The 15022-nt window shown below is 56.6% G+C and overlaps 2 protein-coding genes across 4 annotated transcripts in view; one reads left to right on the forward strand and one right to left on the reverse strand.

Annotated features, from left to right (window-relative positions):
- The window catches only part of TMEM106C (transmembrane protein 106C), a 159788-nt gene extending 150528 nt beyond the window's left edge, over nucleotides 1–9260 (forward strand). Inside the window, exons 1-9 of one of the 3 annotated variants that reach the window (XM_050334262.1) lie at nucleotides 4846–4941; nucleotides 6090–6318; nucleotides 6491–6554; nucleotides 7011–7170; nucleotides 7275–7415; nucleotides 7657–7706; nucleotides 8035–8088; nucleotides 8264–8323; nucleotides 8722–9260. In XM_050334262.1, the coding sequence (XP_050190219.1) occupies nucleotides 6126–6318; nucleotides 6491–6554; nucleotides 7011–7170; nucleotides 7275–7415; nucleotides 7657–7706; nucleotides 8035–8088; nucleotides 8264–8323; nucleotides 8722–8818 (819 nt within the window). In that variant the 5' untranslated portion in view covers nucleotides 4846–4941; nucleotides 6090–6125 and the 3' untranslated portion in view covers nucleotides 8819–9260. Of the gene's footprint in view, nucleotides 1–4845; nucleotides 4942–6033; nucleotides 6319–6490; nucleotides 6555–7010; nucleotides 7171–7274; nucleotides 7416–7656; nucleotides 7707–8034; nucleotides 8089–8263 lie in introns of those variants that run through there. The other 2 variants (XM_050334263.1, XM_050334264.1) reach the window with 2 other exon arrangements.
- Nucleotides 9261–11640: 2380 nt separating this feature from the next.
- On the reverse strand, nucleotides 11641–14967 carry LOC126649899 (collagen alpha-1(II) chain). The gene is made up of 4 exons (XM_050334265.1): nucleotides 14684–14967; nucleotides 14161–14348; nucleotides 13202–13444; nucleotides 11641–12488 (listed from the first exon to the last, which is right to left on the reverse strand). Exons 1-4 carry the CDS (start codon nucleotides 14910–14912, stop codon nucleotides 12342–12344), a joined length of 807 nt encoding a protein of 268 aa, XP_050190222.1. The 5' UTR covers nucleotides 14913–14967; the 3' UTR covers nucleotides 11641–12341.
- Between the last annotated feature and the right edge of the window lie 55 nt (nucleotides 14968–15022).

The raw sequence follows: 15022 nt of genomic DNA on the forward strand, positions 1-15022 counted from the left end.
CCCACCAGCGCCGTATATGGTGGGCGAAAGGACGAGGCCCCGCCCACGGGGGCGTGGCGAGGGCGTGGCGGGAGATCGCACGTGGCTCCCGTTCCGGGGGTCCCCGGGGCCGTTCGGGGGTCTCTGGGGCGGGATTGGAGGGTCTGAGGGGCACGAGGCGGGGTGGGGGGAGCTGTAGGGTCTACCCCATCCCAGCAGTGCCCTGGTAAACCCACCCTCCCGCCCGCTGGGCTCGGCCCCTCCTCCTCTCATTTTGGGGGCCCTGGCAAACCCACCTGTCCTCCCGCGCTCGGCCCCCTCCTCGGGCCCTGGCACCCCTCCTGCCTCTCATCTCTCTTGGGGGCCCTGACAAACCCACCCGTCCTGCCCGCTGGGCTCGGCCCCCTCCTCCTCTCATTTTGGGGGGCCCTGAAGACCCCCCCTCTGGTAGCAGCCCAGAGAGAGCTCCTGGGTGTTCCCCGGCAGCTTCCCGGTGGAGTTCCATGGATTCCTGTGCCTGTGGTGCTTGGAGGGGCTTCAGGATTTTAGGGAATTTGTTTTATTTTTATTTTTATTTTATTTTTAAGGATCAGTATTACGCACACGAACAATATTTGCTGGTTTTTGTTGCTCGGACCCGGGGTTTTCAGCGCGGGCCGATTATTTGGGGAGGTCTCCTTGTCTTTGTGCTTTGGGCCTTGTCACCTTTGATTGAGGCTGAGACACCAAATAGCTGAGCACCCACGTTGTTCCATGGGCTGATTGGAAGGCCTTGATCCTTTTAAAAGGCTTCTGGGAACATCTTTTTGCTGAAGGAGATGTGGTTTTTTTAAAAAAAAACAAATGTCAAAGCCCTCCAGCTGCTCCAAGTGGCCCCACAGAGCCCTGGGGGAACCAAAGGGACCCACAGGACACCCAGATCTGGCTGCTCCTGCAGGGCCTGGCGGTGTTTGGGACAAAGATGAGTCCCAAGCACTGCCCCTGACCATCCCAAATCCTGTTATTGGTGATCTGAGTCAAACTTTGTGGGGTTGCAGCCCCAACCCGAAGCTGCTCCATCACCTGGGCCACCCCAGGGCTAAAAAAACTCGGGGTGTTCATCAATTTTTCCCCTTTCCATCCTCAAATCCCTCAAAATCCGGGATGAAACCATCAGCAAAGGCTGAGTGAACCAGCAAGAAATGCCTCCAGGAAGCGCCAGGGTTGATCAAGTGTCCCCTAAACCCAAAATGCCCCAGAAAAAGAGCCCTCCCCACTCGGAGCAGCGGGTTCAGCAGCCCCTGTTTGCGTGGGGGATGATGCCTAAAGAGCTTCAAATGGATTTAATGAGGGGAAAACAACGTCTGGGGGAAGAAATGGGAGCTCGTTAGAGGCAATTTAGTGGCGCAGAAGGGGTTTTGGGGAGGGTGGGGAGAGGGGCTGTGGGTGAGGTTGCCCGGGAGGAGCTGCACATCCCCATTCCAGCTCTGTTGGGTTGTGTTTTTGGTGTTCAAATATCTCCCAAGGCTCCTCAATTCCAAGAAAAACTCCCCTCTTGCCAAGCCCACCTTTTCCCACAGCTCTGGGTTTGAGCTCCAAGCGGTTGGGAGGGGGTTGTGGTTGGTGAGGGGTTTTGATTTCTTCGCTCTCTTCTGACCTTGGAGCTGCTTTCCCGCCCTGGATCCACCTGGCAGGAGGGAATGGGGGGCAGATCCTGGCTCTGCTCTGCTCTCTTTCCTGTCCCTGGAGGGAATTGGAGGCAGGAATTGCGCAGGGATGCAGGAGGGGTTCATTCTTCCCCCAAAACGCCCTCCTAAATCACCCCAGAAACACCCAAAAAACGCCAACAAAACCACCCCAAAACCACACCAAAAATCACCCCCGAAGCACTCAAAAATCACCCCCAAATCATGCCCAAAAATCACCCCAGAAACACCCAAAAAAGCCAACAAAACCACCCCAAAAATCACCCCCGAAGCACCAAAAATCACCCCCAAATCATCCCCAAAAATCACCCCAGAAACACCCAAAAAACGCCAACAAAACCACCCCAAAACCACCCAAAAATCACCCCCAAAGCACCCAAAAATCATCCCCAAATCATCCCCAAAAATCACCCCCAAAAATCACCCCCAAATCACCCCAAAGTCACCCCCAAGGCTCCCAATTCCAGTAGGGAAGGTGAGCCAGGAATCCCCCCCTCCCCCACTTCCCCCCCCTCCCCTGACACTTTGCTCTTGGGAAGGAGAGAACAAATGATCCATAAAAACTTTCCATCGGAGAGCGGCCCCGATGCCTCTGGAAACGTTTCATTGGAATATTTTGCTCGTTGAAACTCGGATTTGGATGGTTTGGGGTGATTGTGAGGGGGAAGGAATTCATTTTTCCATCTATTGAGGTGGGAAAACATCCCTGGAGAGGGGAAAAACCCCTGGAGAGGATTTTGGGAAGAAATGTTGACCCAGGTGGGGTTTTTTATTTTTTTATTTGTTCCTCTCCTGGAGGAAAAGACCAGCTGGAATATTTTTTACATGAATTTGGAGGGGACCTCGGGTTGAAGTGGCCCAAAATTGACCAAAAAACCTGGGAAAAACAGGGAATAAAAATGTCAGGAGAGTTGAGGGGGGAGATGGAGCAAAGATCGGGCACTGCCCAGGGACACCACGGGGATGTTTTGGGGGAATTTTGGGGGGAATTGGGTGTTTTTCCATAGTTTTCCCTCTGGAAACTGGTGTGGGAATGCTTATACTGGGACAGGGCTCTTCAAACTGGTGTTGTGGGGTCCCTGTACTGGTGTGGGAATGCTCCATACTGGGACAGGTGCCCTCAAACTGGTGTGGTGGGGTCCCTGTACTGGTGTGGGAGGGCTTATACTGGGACAGGTGCCCTCAAACTGGTGTGGTGGGGTCCCTGTACTGGTGTGGGAGGGCTCATACTGGGACAGGGCCTTCAAACTGGTGTGGTGGGATCCCTGTACTGGTGTGGGAGGGCTCATACTGGGACAAGTACCCTCAAACTGGTGTGGTGGGGTCCCTGTACTGGTGTGGGAATGCTCCATACTGGGACAGGTGCCCTCAAACTGGTGTGGTGGGGTCCCTGTACTGGTGTGGGAGGGCTCATACTGGGACAGGGCTCCTCAAACTGGTGTGGTGGGGTCCCTGTACTGGTGATACTGGGACAGGTGCCCTCAAACTGGTGTGGTGGGGTCCCTGTACTGGTGTGGGAATGCTCCATACTGGGACAGGTGCCCTCAGACTGGTGTGGTGGGGTCCCTGTACTGGTGTGGGAGGGCTTATACTGGGACAGGTGCCCTCCAACTGGTGTGGTGGGGTCCCTGTACTGGTGTGGGAGGGCTCATACTGGGACAGGTGCCCTCAAACTGGTGTGGTGGGGTCCCTGTACTGGTGTGGGAATGCTCCATACTGGGACAGGTGCCCTCAAACTGGTGTGGTGGGGTCCCTGTACTGGTGTGGGAGGGCTCATACTGGGACAGGTGGCTTCAGACTGGTGTGGTGGGGTCCCTGTACTGGTGTGGGAGGGCTCATACTGGGACAGGGCTCTTCAAACTGGGATGTGGGGGCTCCACACTGGGGCTTCCCCCCCCAGTACTGGGCTGGGCTGGTCCTGTACTGGTCCTGTACTGGTCCTATACTGGTCTGGGGACCCTCATACCGGGTTGGGCTGGTCCTGTACTGGTCCCGTACTGGTTCATACTGGGCCAGGCTGGTCCCGTATTGGTCCAGGGACCCTCATACTGGGCCAGGCTGGTCCCATAGTGGTCCTGTACTGGTCTGGGGACCCTCGTACTGAGCCAGGCTGGTCCTGTACTGGTCCCGTACTGGTTCGTACTGGGCCAGGCTGGTCCCGTACTGGTCTGGGGATTCTCATACTGGGACAGGCTGGTCCCATACTGGTCCTGCACTGGTCCAGGGACCCTCATACTGGGCCGGGCTGGTCCCGTACTGGTCCTGTACTGGGCCAGGCTGGTCCCATACTGGTCCGGGCACTCTCATACTGGGTCAGGCTGGTCCCGTACTGGTCCGGGGACTCTCATACTGGGCCAGGCCTGATCCCGTACTGGTCCGGGGACTCTCATACTGGGCCAGGCTGGTCCCGTACTGGTCCGGGGACCCTCATACTGGGCCGGGCTGGTCCCGTACTGCTCCGGGGACTCTCATACTGGGACATACTGGTCCTGTACTGGTCCCATACTGGTCCAGGGACCCTCATACTGGGCCGGGCCGGTCCTGTACTGGTCCAGGGACTCTCATACTGGGACAGGCTGGTCCCATACTGGTCCCGTACTGGTCCCGTACTGGTCCAGGGACCCTCGTACTGGGCCGCCCGGTCCCACACTGGTCCTGTACTGGTCCCGTACTGGTCCAGGGACCCTCGTACTGGTCCCGTACTGGGCCAGGGACCCTCATACTGGGCCGGGCCGGTCCCGTACTGGTCCCGTACTGGTCCCGTACTGGTCCGGGGACCCTCATACTGGGCCATGCCCGTCCCGTACTGGTCCGGGGACCCTCGTACTGGTCCGGGCCTGTCCCGCACTAGTCCCGAGGCCCCCGTACTGGTGCTGGTCGACCCCAAACTGGTCCCAGGAGCGCTGTACTGGGACAAGCCCCGCCCCCACGCACTGGCCCCGCCCCCACGCCCTGGCCCCGCCCCCACGCCCTGGCCGCCTCTTTCGCTCCTGGCCCCGCCTCTCTCCTCTGCTCTTGCGCGTGCGCTCTAAGACACGCCCCGCCCTCGGGGGGGGAACCCCACGCGTGACTCCCGCGCACGCGGCGCTCTGACCACGCCCAGGAGGTGGAGCGATGGTGGCCCCACCCCCAGCGGGGCCGGTAAAACCCCGCCCATTCCGGAAAAAAGAGGGCGTGACATCATCCAGCTGGGCGTGGCCGGACGGGCCAGGCCCCGCCCCTGTTGCCATAGCGACGGCGGCTGCGCGCGGGAACGGCGCGAGGCGGCGGGGCAGGGGTGCGGGTGGGGGGGTGGCGCCCCCTGGCGGAGCGACCTGAGGGGATGGGGGGGGGTCCCGGGAAAGGGGGTCTGGAAGGGGGTCTGTTGGAGGTGTTTGTGATCCCAGGGGTCTGGAAGGGGTCTGTTGGGGTGTTTGTGATCCCAGGGCTCTGGAAGGGGGTCTGTTGGAGGTGTTTGTGATCCCAGGGCTCTGGGGTCTGGGGTGTTTGTGATCCCAGGGGTCTGGGAGGTCCCGAAGGGGTCCTGGGGGGCTGGGGTCTGTTGGGGGTGTTTGTGATCCCAGGGGTCTGGAAGGGGGTCTGTTGGGGGTGTTTGTGATCCCAGGGGTCTGGAAGGGGTCTCTGGGGGTGTTTGTGATCCCAGGGCTCTGGGGGGTCCCGGGAAGGGTCTGATCCTGGGGTCTGGGGTCTGGGGGGTTTGTGATCCCAGGGGTCTGGGGGGTCTCGGGGTCCTGGGGTCGGACCGGGATGGTTCCTCCTGGGGTCTCTTGGGGTGTTTGTGATCCCGGGGTCTGGGAGGTCCCGGGAAGGGGTCCTGTGGTGGGGTCTGGGGTCTCTTGGGGTGTTTGTGATCAGGGGTCTGGGGGGGGTCTGTCGGGGGTGTTTGTATCCCGGGTCTGGGGGGTCCTGGGTGTTTGATCCCAGGGTCTGGGGGGTCGAGTGTTTGTGATCCCAGGGTCTGGGAGGTCCTGGAGGTGTCTGGATCCCAGGTGTCTGGGGGGTCCTGGGGGTCGGGACTGGGCATGGTTCTTCCCCTGGGGGGGTCTCTTGGGGGTGTTTGTGATCCCAGGGGTCTGGGGGGTCCCTGAGAGGCCGTCCTGGGGGGTCCTGGGGGTCGGGACTAGGGCCAGTTCCTCTCCTGGGGGTCCCTGGGGAGTGTTTCTGGTCCCAGGGGGTTCCTTGGGGGGGCATCCAGGGGGGTCTGTAATCCTGTTGTGAGGTCTGGGGGGTCTCTGGGCTGTTTCTGGGGATGTCACCAGGCCTGGTACTTCTTATTTTGAGGCTGGGGGGGGATGTCTGAGAAGATGCTGCTGTCTGGGGAGGGGGTTGGGGAAGCTGGGGAGCTTCAGGGGGGTGCTCTCCTTGACCACAAGCAGGGTTAAAAACCCCGTTTAAAACGACCCCACTTGCTCCTGCTGCCTCCAGGTGTCCAGGTGAAGGGACCCTCCCCCAGCAGCTGCCATGGGTGCTGTGCTTCCCCTCCCCTCTGCCCCGAGGCAGAGGAAGGCAGCTGAGGAGGAGGAGGAGGAGGAGGATGATTTACTCGACAGCCAAGACCGTGTGGAAGACATTGCCAAGTTCCCCTACGTTGAATTCACAGGCCAGGACAGCATCACCTGCCCCACTTGCCAAGGCACTGGCTGCATCCCCACAGGTGACTGCTCCTCTCTGGCCCTTAAACACCCATTTACTGAGTGTTTAAGGTGACACATTCAGTCGTTTTGGTCGTAAATTGTAAATTTTTGTTTCAAACTGTTCGTGGAAATGTCGTTTGTTTGACCTGTGGGATGAGATAACGCTTCCCTTTGCTTCCCTTTGCTTCCCAGAGCAGGTGAATGAGTTGGTGGCTCTGATCCCCTACAGCGACCAGCGGCTTCGTCCCCAGAGAACGTGAGTTCACAGAGGGGGAGGATTTACAAACAGGGCTCCTTTTTGTACCATTTGCTGCTGCAGCTAAACCCTTCACCACCTTCATCTGTTTTCATCCCCACCCACCAACAAAGCCGGTTTAAAAGTGTAACTCTGAATCCTCCCCCGTGAAATCCCGCTGTGGGGGTGAGTGTGGGAACAACCATCCTTTTACTCGCTGAAGCATCTTTGGAGCATCTGCAAAACCACCCAGCTGGGAAACACATCTGGAGGGTGACCCCAAACTGTGCCTGCTCAGAGAATGAACTGCTGGAAAAGGGGGGTTTTGAGAGCAGTTGTGATACTGAAAATTCAGAGCAGCGCCTCTGTGTCTGTGCCCCGGGAAGAACGAGTGGGTGGCGGGGTGATTTTCAGATCCAGAGTCTCCCTCTGGGTGGGAGGGCACAGGAAGGTGAACCCTTCCCTGCCTTTCCCCAGGAAACTCTACGTGCTGCTCTCGGTGCTGCTCTGCCTGCTGGTCTGCGGGCTGGTGGTTTTCTTCCTCTTCCCGCACTCGGTGCTGGTGGAGGACGAGGGGATTAAAGTGGTGCAGGTGTGGTTCGACCACAAGAACTCCGTCGTCCTCCTGGCCATCACGGTAAAGTTTTCCACGGGTTCTTTGCCTTGTTTTGAGGGGGATGAACTTGGAGCTTCTGGGAAGGTCCCTGTCGTCCACATCTCTTCCTCCTCCTCTCCCTCCAGGCCACCTTAAGGATCAGGAACTCCAACTTCTACTCGGTGGCCGTGGGCAGCCTGAGCAGCCAGGTGCAGTACATGAACAGGGTGGTGGGCACCCAGCAGGTCACCAACGTCTCCAGCATCCTCCCCCTGAGTGACAAACTGGTAATTCCTGTGCCCCTGGGAGTCAAGGGGGAAACCTGGGGCCACCACCACGAGTTGCACCTCAGAGCCCCGCTCAGTGCCACATCTCACAGCCCCAAAGGCGTCAGCAAGTGGGAAATCCCCCCCCCCCCCAAAAAAACCCAGGGGGTGCTCGAGCTGCACATCAACAATGTTTGCTTTTAATCTGTTACAGGTGAATTTTACCTGCACATCAACAATGTTTGCTTTTAATCCGTTACAGGTGAATTTTACCGTCAAGGCAGAGCTGGGTGGACCTTTCTCCTACGTGTAGTAAGGATTTGCTGCTCTTTGTAGGGAGCTGGGGGAGAGAGAGTGGGGTCAAAGGGGCTTTTATTAAAGTTTGCAAAGGAACCTGGGCTTTGAAAATGACCCGGTTTTCCTGTGCTGGCTCCCTGGGAAGCAGCTGTTTGCTAAACAAACAAACAAACAAAGAAAAAATCACTTGAAATGCCCTTTTTCGGGGTGTCGTGATGTGGTTTTGAGTTGACACCAGTGAGGAATTATTGTGGTAACGATAACTATAAATCTAATTGTTAAAAAAAAAATAATAATTATAAATCATTTTTGGCTGCTGACCCACTGCTCTGGTCTCCTCCAGTTTCTTCTGCACATACCCCAAGGTGAAGGTCCACAACGTTGTGATCTTCATGAGGTAGGTGCTTCTCTGCTCTCCCCCTGCTCACACCTCCTTTCCCAACCCGAGGCTGCGCTTCCAGCCCTGCCTCTCCCTGCAGGAAAACCTCCAGGGGTTCTGCACTTTTTAGGCTGGGAGAAGGGGGAGAAGGAGGAGTGTGTGTGATGGTTTTAACTGCTCTTGGCCCTGCCAGGACCTCGGTGAAGTTCTCCTACGTGGGGCACGCCAGCCAGAGCTCGGTGGAGCGGTACCGGTACGTGGATTGCAGCTCCAACTCCACCCACCCTCTGGCACCTGGGGCAGCCTGAAGGAAGGCACAGCTGGAAGGGCACAGACACCTTGAACTGGAAGCAGGGGGGTCGTGAATGACCCTGGTGGGAGGCACTTGGAAGCTCCTGGTCCTTTTTTGAGCCCTTCCACGTGCCCACAGGAACGGGTCCCTCCACGAAGCCTTTGCTTCTGGAGAAACCTTTTTTTTTTTATTAGTAGGGAAACTGGACTTGGGGGAAGCTTCAGGCTCTGAAATCCCCCGAAGGTTTTCGTGTGGTGTTTTTTTCCACCTGTTTGGAAGGTTGGCACTGCTTGGGGGCGTTTGAGGTTCTCCTGGTTTATCCCAGCGTGCCTGGGTCCAAAGGGACACTTCTCCCTTAGGGAAGACGTGCAGGGAAAGCTTCTGCCTCTGCCACGGGCGCCAAAAAGAGGCAAAGGAAGCAAAACCTTTGGCACCACGGTGGTTTGGGTCTGCTGAGAGACTGCCTGCCTTCCTGAGGGTTTGTGTTGAACTCACCTCCTCCTCGTTCTGATCCTTCCTGTCCCCCCCCTCCACCCGCCGCGATTTGAAACCAGAGGGCATGTGCAGCTTTGTACTTTGTGCTCCACCGCAGGCAAACAGGGGACTTAAAGTGATTTTTTTTTTAATTTTTTTTTTTTTTTCCTGTGGGAGTCTGGGCTTTCCAAGGCTCCCCTGCCGGGAGCGGCGCATTCCTGAGGGTCGCTATCAGCAGCCTCCCGGGAGCAAATCGATGTGGCAGCTCTGCTTTTCCCCCCCCTTTCCCCCACGCCAACTCGCAGGACTTTTCGTTCCCCTCCTCTGCTGCCCCCTCGGGAGTTTGTTTTGGGTTTTTTTGGTTTTTTTTCCGCTGGAATTGGAGCTGCCCCCGGTTCGTGCCCTGCCCCTTTGTCTGCCTGCCTGCCTGGGGGAAGGGGAGGGGAGGGGGTGGGAGCGGATCAGGCCCCTTTTCAGAGGGGGGGTGCTCGATTTTTGTGTGCCGGGGACACGAAAACACACCTTGCTTTCTTCTTCGAGGGGTGAGATCTCTGCCTGGTGGAGCCCGATTGTGCTGATTAAACTCGAGTTGGATGTTATACCCTGCGCTGTCCTTTGTCTGAGGGAGAAGATCTGGCTTTGTCCCAGGGCTGTGACTGCTCTCTTGTTGTCTTTTTGCCCAGAAATACCTGTTCTTTCACTGTTTTTTTTTTTTTTTTGGTCACAGAATCCCAGAACGGGCTGGGTTAGGAGGGAGCTTTTAAAGCTCATCTTGATTTCCACTCCCTGCCATGGGCAGGGAACGCCTCCCACTATCCCAGGTGGCTCCAACCTGGCCTTGGACACTTCCAGGGATGGGGCACCCTCTGGGAAATCCATGCCAGGGCCTCCCCACCCTCCCAGCCAGGAATTCCTTCCCAATATCCCACCTGAATCTCCCCTTTCCCAGCATGAAGCCATTCCCTGTGTCCTGTCCTTCCACCCCTTGTCCCAAGTCCCTCTCCAGCTCTCCTGGAGCCACTTTTAGACCCTGGAAGAGGCTCCAGGGAGACTTTCCCTTCTCCAGGTGAACCCTCCCAGCCTCTCCTCACACCAGAGCTGCTCCTTCCCTCTGTCCTGTCCATCTTTGTGGATTCTCTGGGGATGAGCCCACGATTTTTGGGGGGATGAGGCTGAAGAAGCTCAGACCAAGGGGGGAGACACAAAGCCACCCATTCCCAGCTGGAATTGCGACCCCAGCCTCACCATGAGCTTTTCTCCCCCTCCCCCCAAATTCTGGAAGCCCCTGGATTTATGAGGAGTTATTTTATTTATTTTTTTTGTTGTGGAAAAGGAAGGAATCACGAGCTTTGCTTTTTGTCCAGGCTCCTGAAAACCTGGCTGGGCTCAGTCCTGCCTTTTCCCACCTTCCTCCCTCTTCAACCCAAACCCACCTTTCTCCCCCTCCTCATGCCCACGACGCCTTCCAAGCATCCTGGGGGGATTTTTGGGGGCTGCCCCCTCCCCCTCTCAGCAGGAACCCCAAACTTGCTGCTTGGCTGAGCAGGACGAGGGTTTGACCCCAAATCAGTGGGGTGAGGGCTGGCAGCCAGAGCTCTCATCATTAGGGGAGCTTCCCCCTCTCTCCCAGGTCATGTGGCAAAGCACTTGGCCTTTTAAAGGGCCATTTTATTTTGAAAATCCTCCTTAATCCCCCAATCCCCCTTAATGAATTTCCCCTGCCAACGTGGTTTTTGGGTTGTTTTGGGTTTTTATTTTGAAGGATCTCAGCCTCAGGTGCTTTTTGCTCCCAGCTGGGCGTGTGTTTCAAACTGAGATGAAGGGCCCCCAAAATGGGGTTGTTTTTTTGTTTTGTTTTGTTTTGTTTTGATTTGGTTTGCTTTTTTTAATCCTTTAAAAAGTTGTAATTTCTCTACCTGAAATTCTTGCAACAGAAGCAAAACAAAACAAAACAAAGCAAAAGAGCTTTTTAAGAGTTTTTTAAGCAAAAAGGACCCTCGTGGAACTCGTGAAGTCCCCGCTCCATCCGTGAACAAACCCGACTGGGTTTGTAACTCCTCGGGGGGGGTCACTGGGCTGACTTTTCCTCAAGACTTCTGAGACTTTGCCTCTAATTAGCAGCCTGATTAGGAGAGGGATTTTAACGTAGGTGACTTTTATGAAGCCCTTAAAAAACTGCAAGCAGCAGCCCCGGACTCTCCCGCTTCCGACACCGCAAAGCAGCCCCAAATTGGGAGTTTTGCACCTGCAAAAATGGGACAAAAATCTGGGGGGGGGGGTGGGGAAGTGGGGAGGAGCCCCCCAACCTCCATGGCCAGACTGGTTTGCTTCCCTCAGCCTTTACTGGTTTTAACTGGTGGCCCCAGTGCTGCTCCAGAGTCACAGGATATTCTGAATTTAGGGGTGCGGTGGGACAGGAAGTCCCACAGTGGAACCTCGGGGGTGTTGTGTTGGGGTTTCAAGATTTTTTCCCCTTAAATTGGTTTTATTTTCCCCCCTCCTTTTTTTTTGGTTTTTTGTGGGATTTATTTTACTTTTTGGTTGGGTGGTTTTTCCTCCCTCCCTCTTACTGTGAAGGAGCCTCAACCCAGAAAAGCTGGAGCGCTGACCCAAAAACGAGAGGACCTTAAAAGGTTCTTTTTTTTTCCACCTGAAGCGTTTCAAACCTTCCTTTATCCCAGCTGAGAAGGAAGGGGGGAGGGAGGGAGGAGTTTGGACGCAGCAAAACACACACACAAAAAAAACCAGCTTGTACTTTCCACCAAAACTCATCTTTTTTTTTTTTTTTTTTTTTTTTTTTTATATCAACCGATGTCAAAAAAAAATACAGACTTGTTTTACACAAGAATAGCACCATTTTTTTGTGTTTGTTTGTGTTTTTTTTTTCCTTTTGTGTCATTCACGTAGAATTCTGGTGATACACGGAGGGGAAAAGGAGGGGGGACACGGGAGGGGATTCGTGATTACCTGGACTTGGCGACGTCCCTTCGGCAGGGAAGGGGCCCGTTATGTTCCCACCTCCACCCGACCTTCGACACGAAAATAGGTCTTAACAGGGAGAGAATAAATAAATACTGGTTCGATTTCGCAGCCTGCCCCGACGGCCTCGGCACGAGGTGGGCGGGAGTCGAGAGGGGGGGGTCGTCGCAGCCGTGCAGGGCGGGAGTCGTACGAGAAAGAGAGAGAGAGAAAGAGAAAGAAAGAGAAGATTGAGAAGTTCCTCGGGTTCCTTTGGTGGGGGGTTGTGTTTCAGTTTGCTGGCTCTTCTTTTTTTTTGTTTCTTTTTTTTTTTTTTACAGCTGGGTTTTTATAAAAAAAAAGAACAAACCAACCAAAACAACAAAACACAACCCCCTCCCTCCCCCAACAAAGAAAAACAACCCCGGAACGAAACACCACGACGAACGACGACCGACCGAACGCACCGATAAAACCATCCTTATTTTTTGTGTGTGTGTGTGTGGTTGGGTTTTTTTGTTTTGTTTTTTTGCTTTTTTTTGTTCCTTTACAAGAAGCAGACTGGGCCAATGTCTACGCCGAACTCCTGCTCGGCTCCACCAATGTCCAAAGGTGCAATGTCCACGATGGGCAGGCGCGAGGTCTTCTGCGACCGGTACTCGATCACCGTCTTGCCCCACTTGCCGGTGTGTTTCTGGCGGGGGGGAGGCAAAAAGAACCAGATTAAAGGTGGTATTAGACACCCTCAAACTCCCCCCCACCTCAATCACCAGGTTGACCCCCCTCCCCAACTCATCATCTTCATCATCTTTGAGAAGACCTAAAATCCCACCGAGCTCTCGGTCGGCTGTTGGAGTCTCTCGGTGTTAATTATGCTGGAACCATCCTGGTTCTTCAGCTTGAACACACACCCCCCCACCCTGCTCTTTGAGGTCTGATTTGGCAGATAAGCTGGTGGCTGGCCTGGGAAGGTGTGACTGGCAGTCAGCCACTTTGTGCTAGAAAAGTCCAGTCAGGTTCTTCTGACATGACCCTTCTTGGGGTGGGTGCGTGGAGGTTTCTCCCTTGGCTGGGGATGCCACTCCTTGAGGCTGAGAGCAGAGATCTCCCCCAGTCTGGGCAAATTACATCAGATCTCCGCTTAATAATTGTTTCTTTTTGCCAGCTTTAATAAACTGCTTCAATAATTGCTTTGTTGCAGTGCACTGTGCTACTACAAAATACACTCTGTCAATAGAGTGTATTATTATAATCTATATTACACTCTACTATCTTACACTCTACTGGTAGATTTTCAGCCCCAGGTTCTCCAGTCTGAGAAGGGATTCCTTCCTGTGCCTCTAGACTCATTCTACCACCCCTGCCTGAGCTTCCTCCTCGCAGCCCCGGACCCTGCCGGGGGCTCACCGTGCATCCGTCCTCCAGGACGCTGTAGGTGAACCTGCTGTTGCCCTCGGCGCGGATCTCCACGTCGTTGGAGCCCTGGATGAGCAGGGCTTTCTTCAGGTTGCCCGTGTCCTCGTCCAGGTAGGCCACGCTGTTCTTGCAGTGGTAGGTGACGTTCTGGGAGCCCTCGGTGGACAGGAGGCGCAGGAAGGTCATCTGGATGTTGGCCGTGTTGGGGGCCAGGTCTTCGTCACCGTAGCTGAACTGGAAGGGGGGGGAGGAGGAGGGACATTGGAGACCCTGAGGGTGTTGCCACAAGGCTGCTTTTGGGGGGGGTCTCCCGTAATTTGCCTCCCCAGGTGGTTGCAGACATCTCACCCCAATTGCCCCAACCCTGAGCAACACTCTGGGTCAGCCAGTGTGTCGTGTAACACCTGTCAGCTTCACCCCAAGGAGGGACATCCCAACCCTCCAAATGGACACCCAACGCTCTCCCCCTGCTCAGCCTCCATCCCCCTGATTGACCTCCACCCTCTGCTCGACCTCCACCCCCTTCTCGACCTCCACCCCCTGCTCGACCTCCACTCCCTTCTCGACCTCCACCCATCCCCTGCTCAACCTCCACCCCCTTCTCGACCTCCACCCCCTGCTCGACCTTCACCCAACCCCTGCTCAACCTCCACCTCCTGCTCAACCTCCACCCCCTTCTCAACCTCCACCCCCTGCTCGACCTCCAACCCCTTCTCAACCTCCACCCTCTGCTCAACTTCCACCCTCTGCTCGACCTCCACCCCCTGCTCAACCTCCACCCCCTGCTCGACCTCCACCCCCTGCTCGACCTCCACCCCCAGCTCAACCTCCACCCTCTTCTCAACCTCCACCCCCCTGCTCAACCTCCACCTCCTGCTCAACCTCCACCCCCTTCTCAACCTCCACCCCCTGCTCGACCTCCACCCCCCAGTCCCGGGGGGAACACCCACGTGGAAACCGCCATTGATGGTCTCCCCAAACCAGACGTGCTTCTTCTCCTTGGCCTTGCTGGTCCACCAGTTCTTCCTGGGGATGCTGCCGGGGTTGGGGTACACGCAGGTCTCGCCCGTCTCCATGTTGCAGAAGACCTTGATGGCGTCCAAGGTGCAGCCCTGGTTGGGGTCGATCCAATAGTCCCCTGCAGGGAGGGCAGAGGGCGGGGTGAGGGTGAGGGTTTGGTGGGTGGAGCGCCCACCTTGGCCTCGCTGGGTGTGAGGGAGAGAGGGATGGAGCGGGAGGAGGAGGGTGGAGGCTCTTTTTGACTCCACAGGGTTATGCTGAGCTGGAAGGGATCATCGAGTCCAACCCTCAGCCCTCCACGGGACACCCCAAAATCCCACCCTGTGCCCCAGAGGATGATCCAAACCCTCCAGCGGGTGCTGTGCCCACCGCCCTGGGGGAAGAACCTTTCCCTAACACCCACCCCACCCCACCCCTGACACGACTCCAGGGGGGTCCCTGGGGCGTCCCTACCGCTCTTCCACTCGGGGTGGCAGAGCTTGATGTCGCGGCAGGTCCTGGCCGGGTTCTTCTTGGAGCCCTCGGGGCTGCGGATGCTCTCGATCTGGTTGTTGAGGGACTTGAGCGTGGCGTCCACCTCCACGTCGTGCTGCCTCAGGCTGCCGGCGGCCTCGTCCGCCCTCATGTACCGGATGGGGTCGGGGCCCTTCTCGGGCTGGCCCAGCCCCGCGAACGCCGACATGTCGATGCCGGTGCCGGGAGGGCCGGGGGGGCCGGGGGGGCCGGGGTTTCCTGGAGGACCCTACGGGGAGGAAGGAGATGCAATCCCATCCTGGTGGGCACCCTGGCAGC

Source organism: Myiozetetes cayanensis, unplaced genomic scaffold, assembly GCF_022539395.1.
Source record: "Myiozetetes cayanensis isolate MyiCay16 unplaced genomic scaffold, myiCay2020 scf51, whole genome shotgun sequence".
Taxonomy (NCBI): domain Eukaryota; kingdom Metazoa; phylum Chordata; class Aves; order Passeriformes; family Tyrannidae; genus Myiozetetes; species Myiozetetes cayanensis.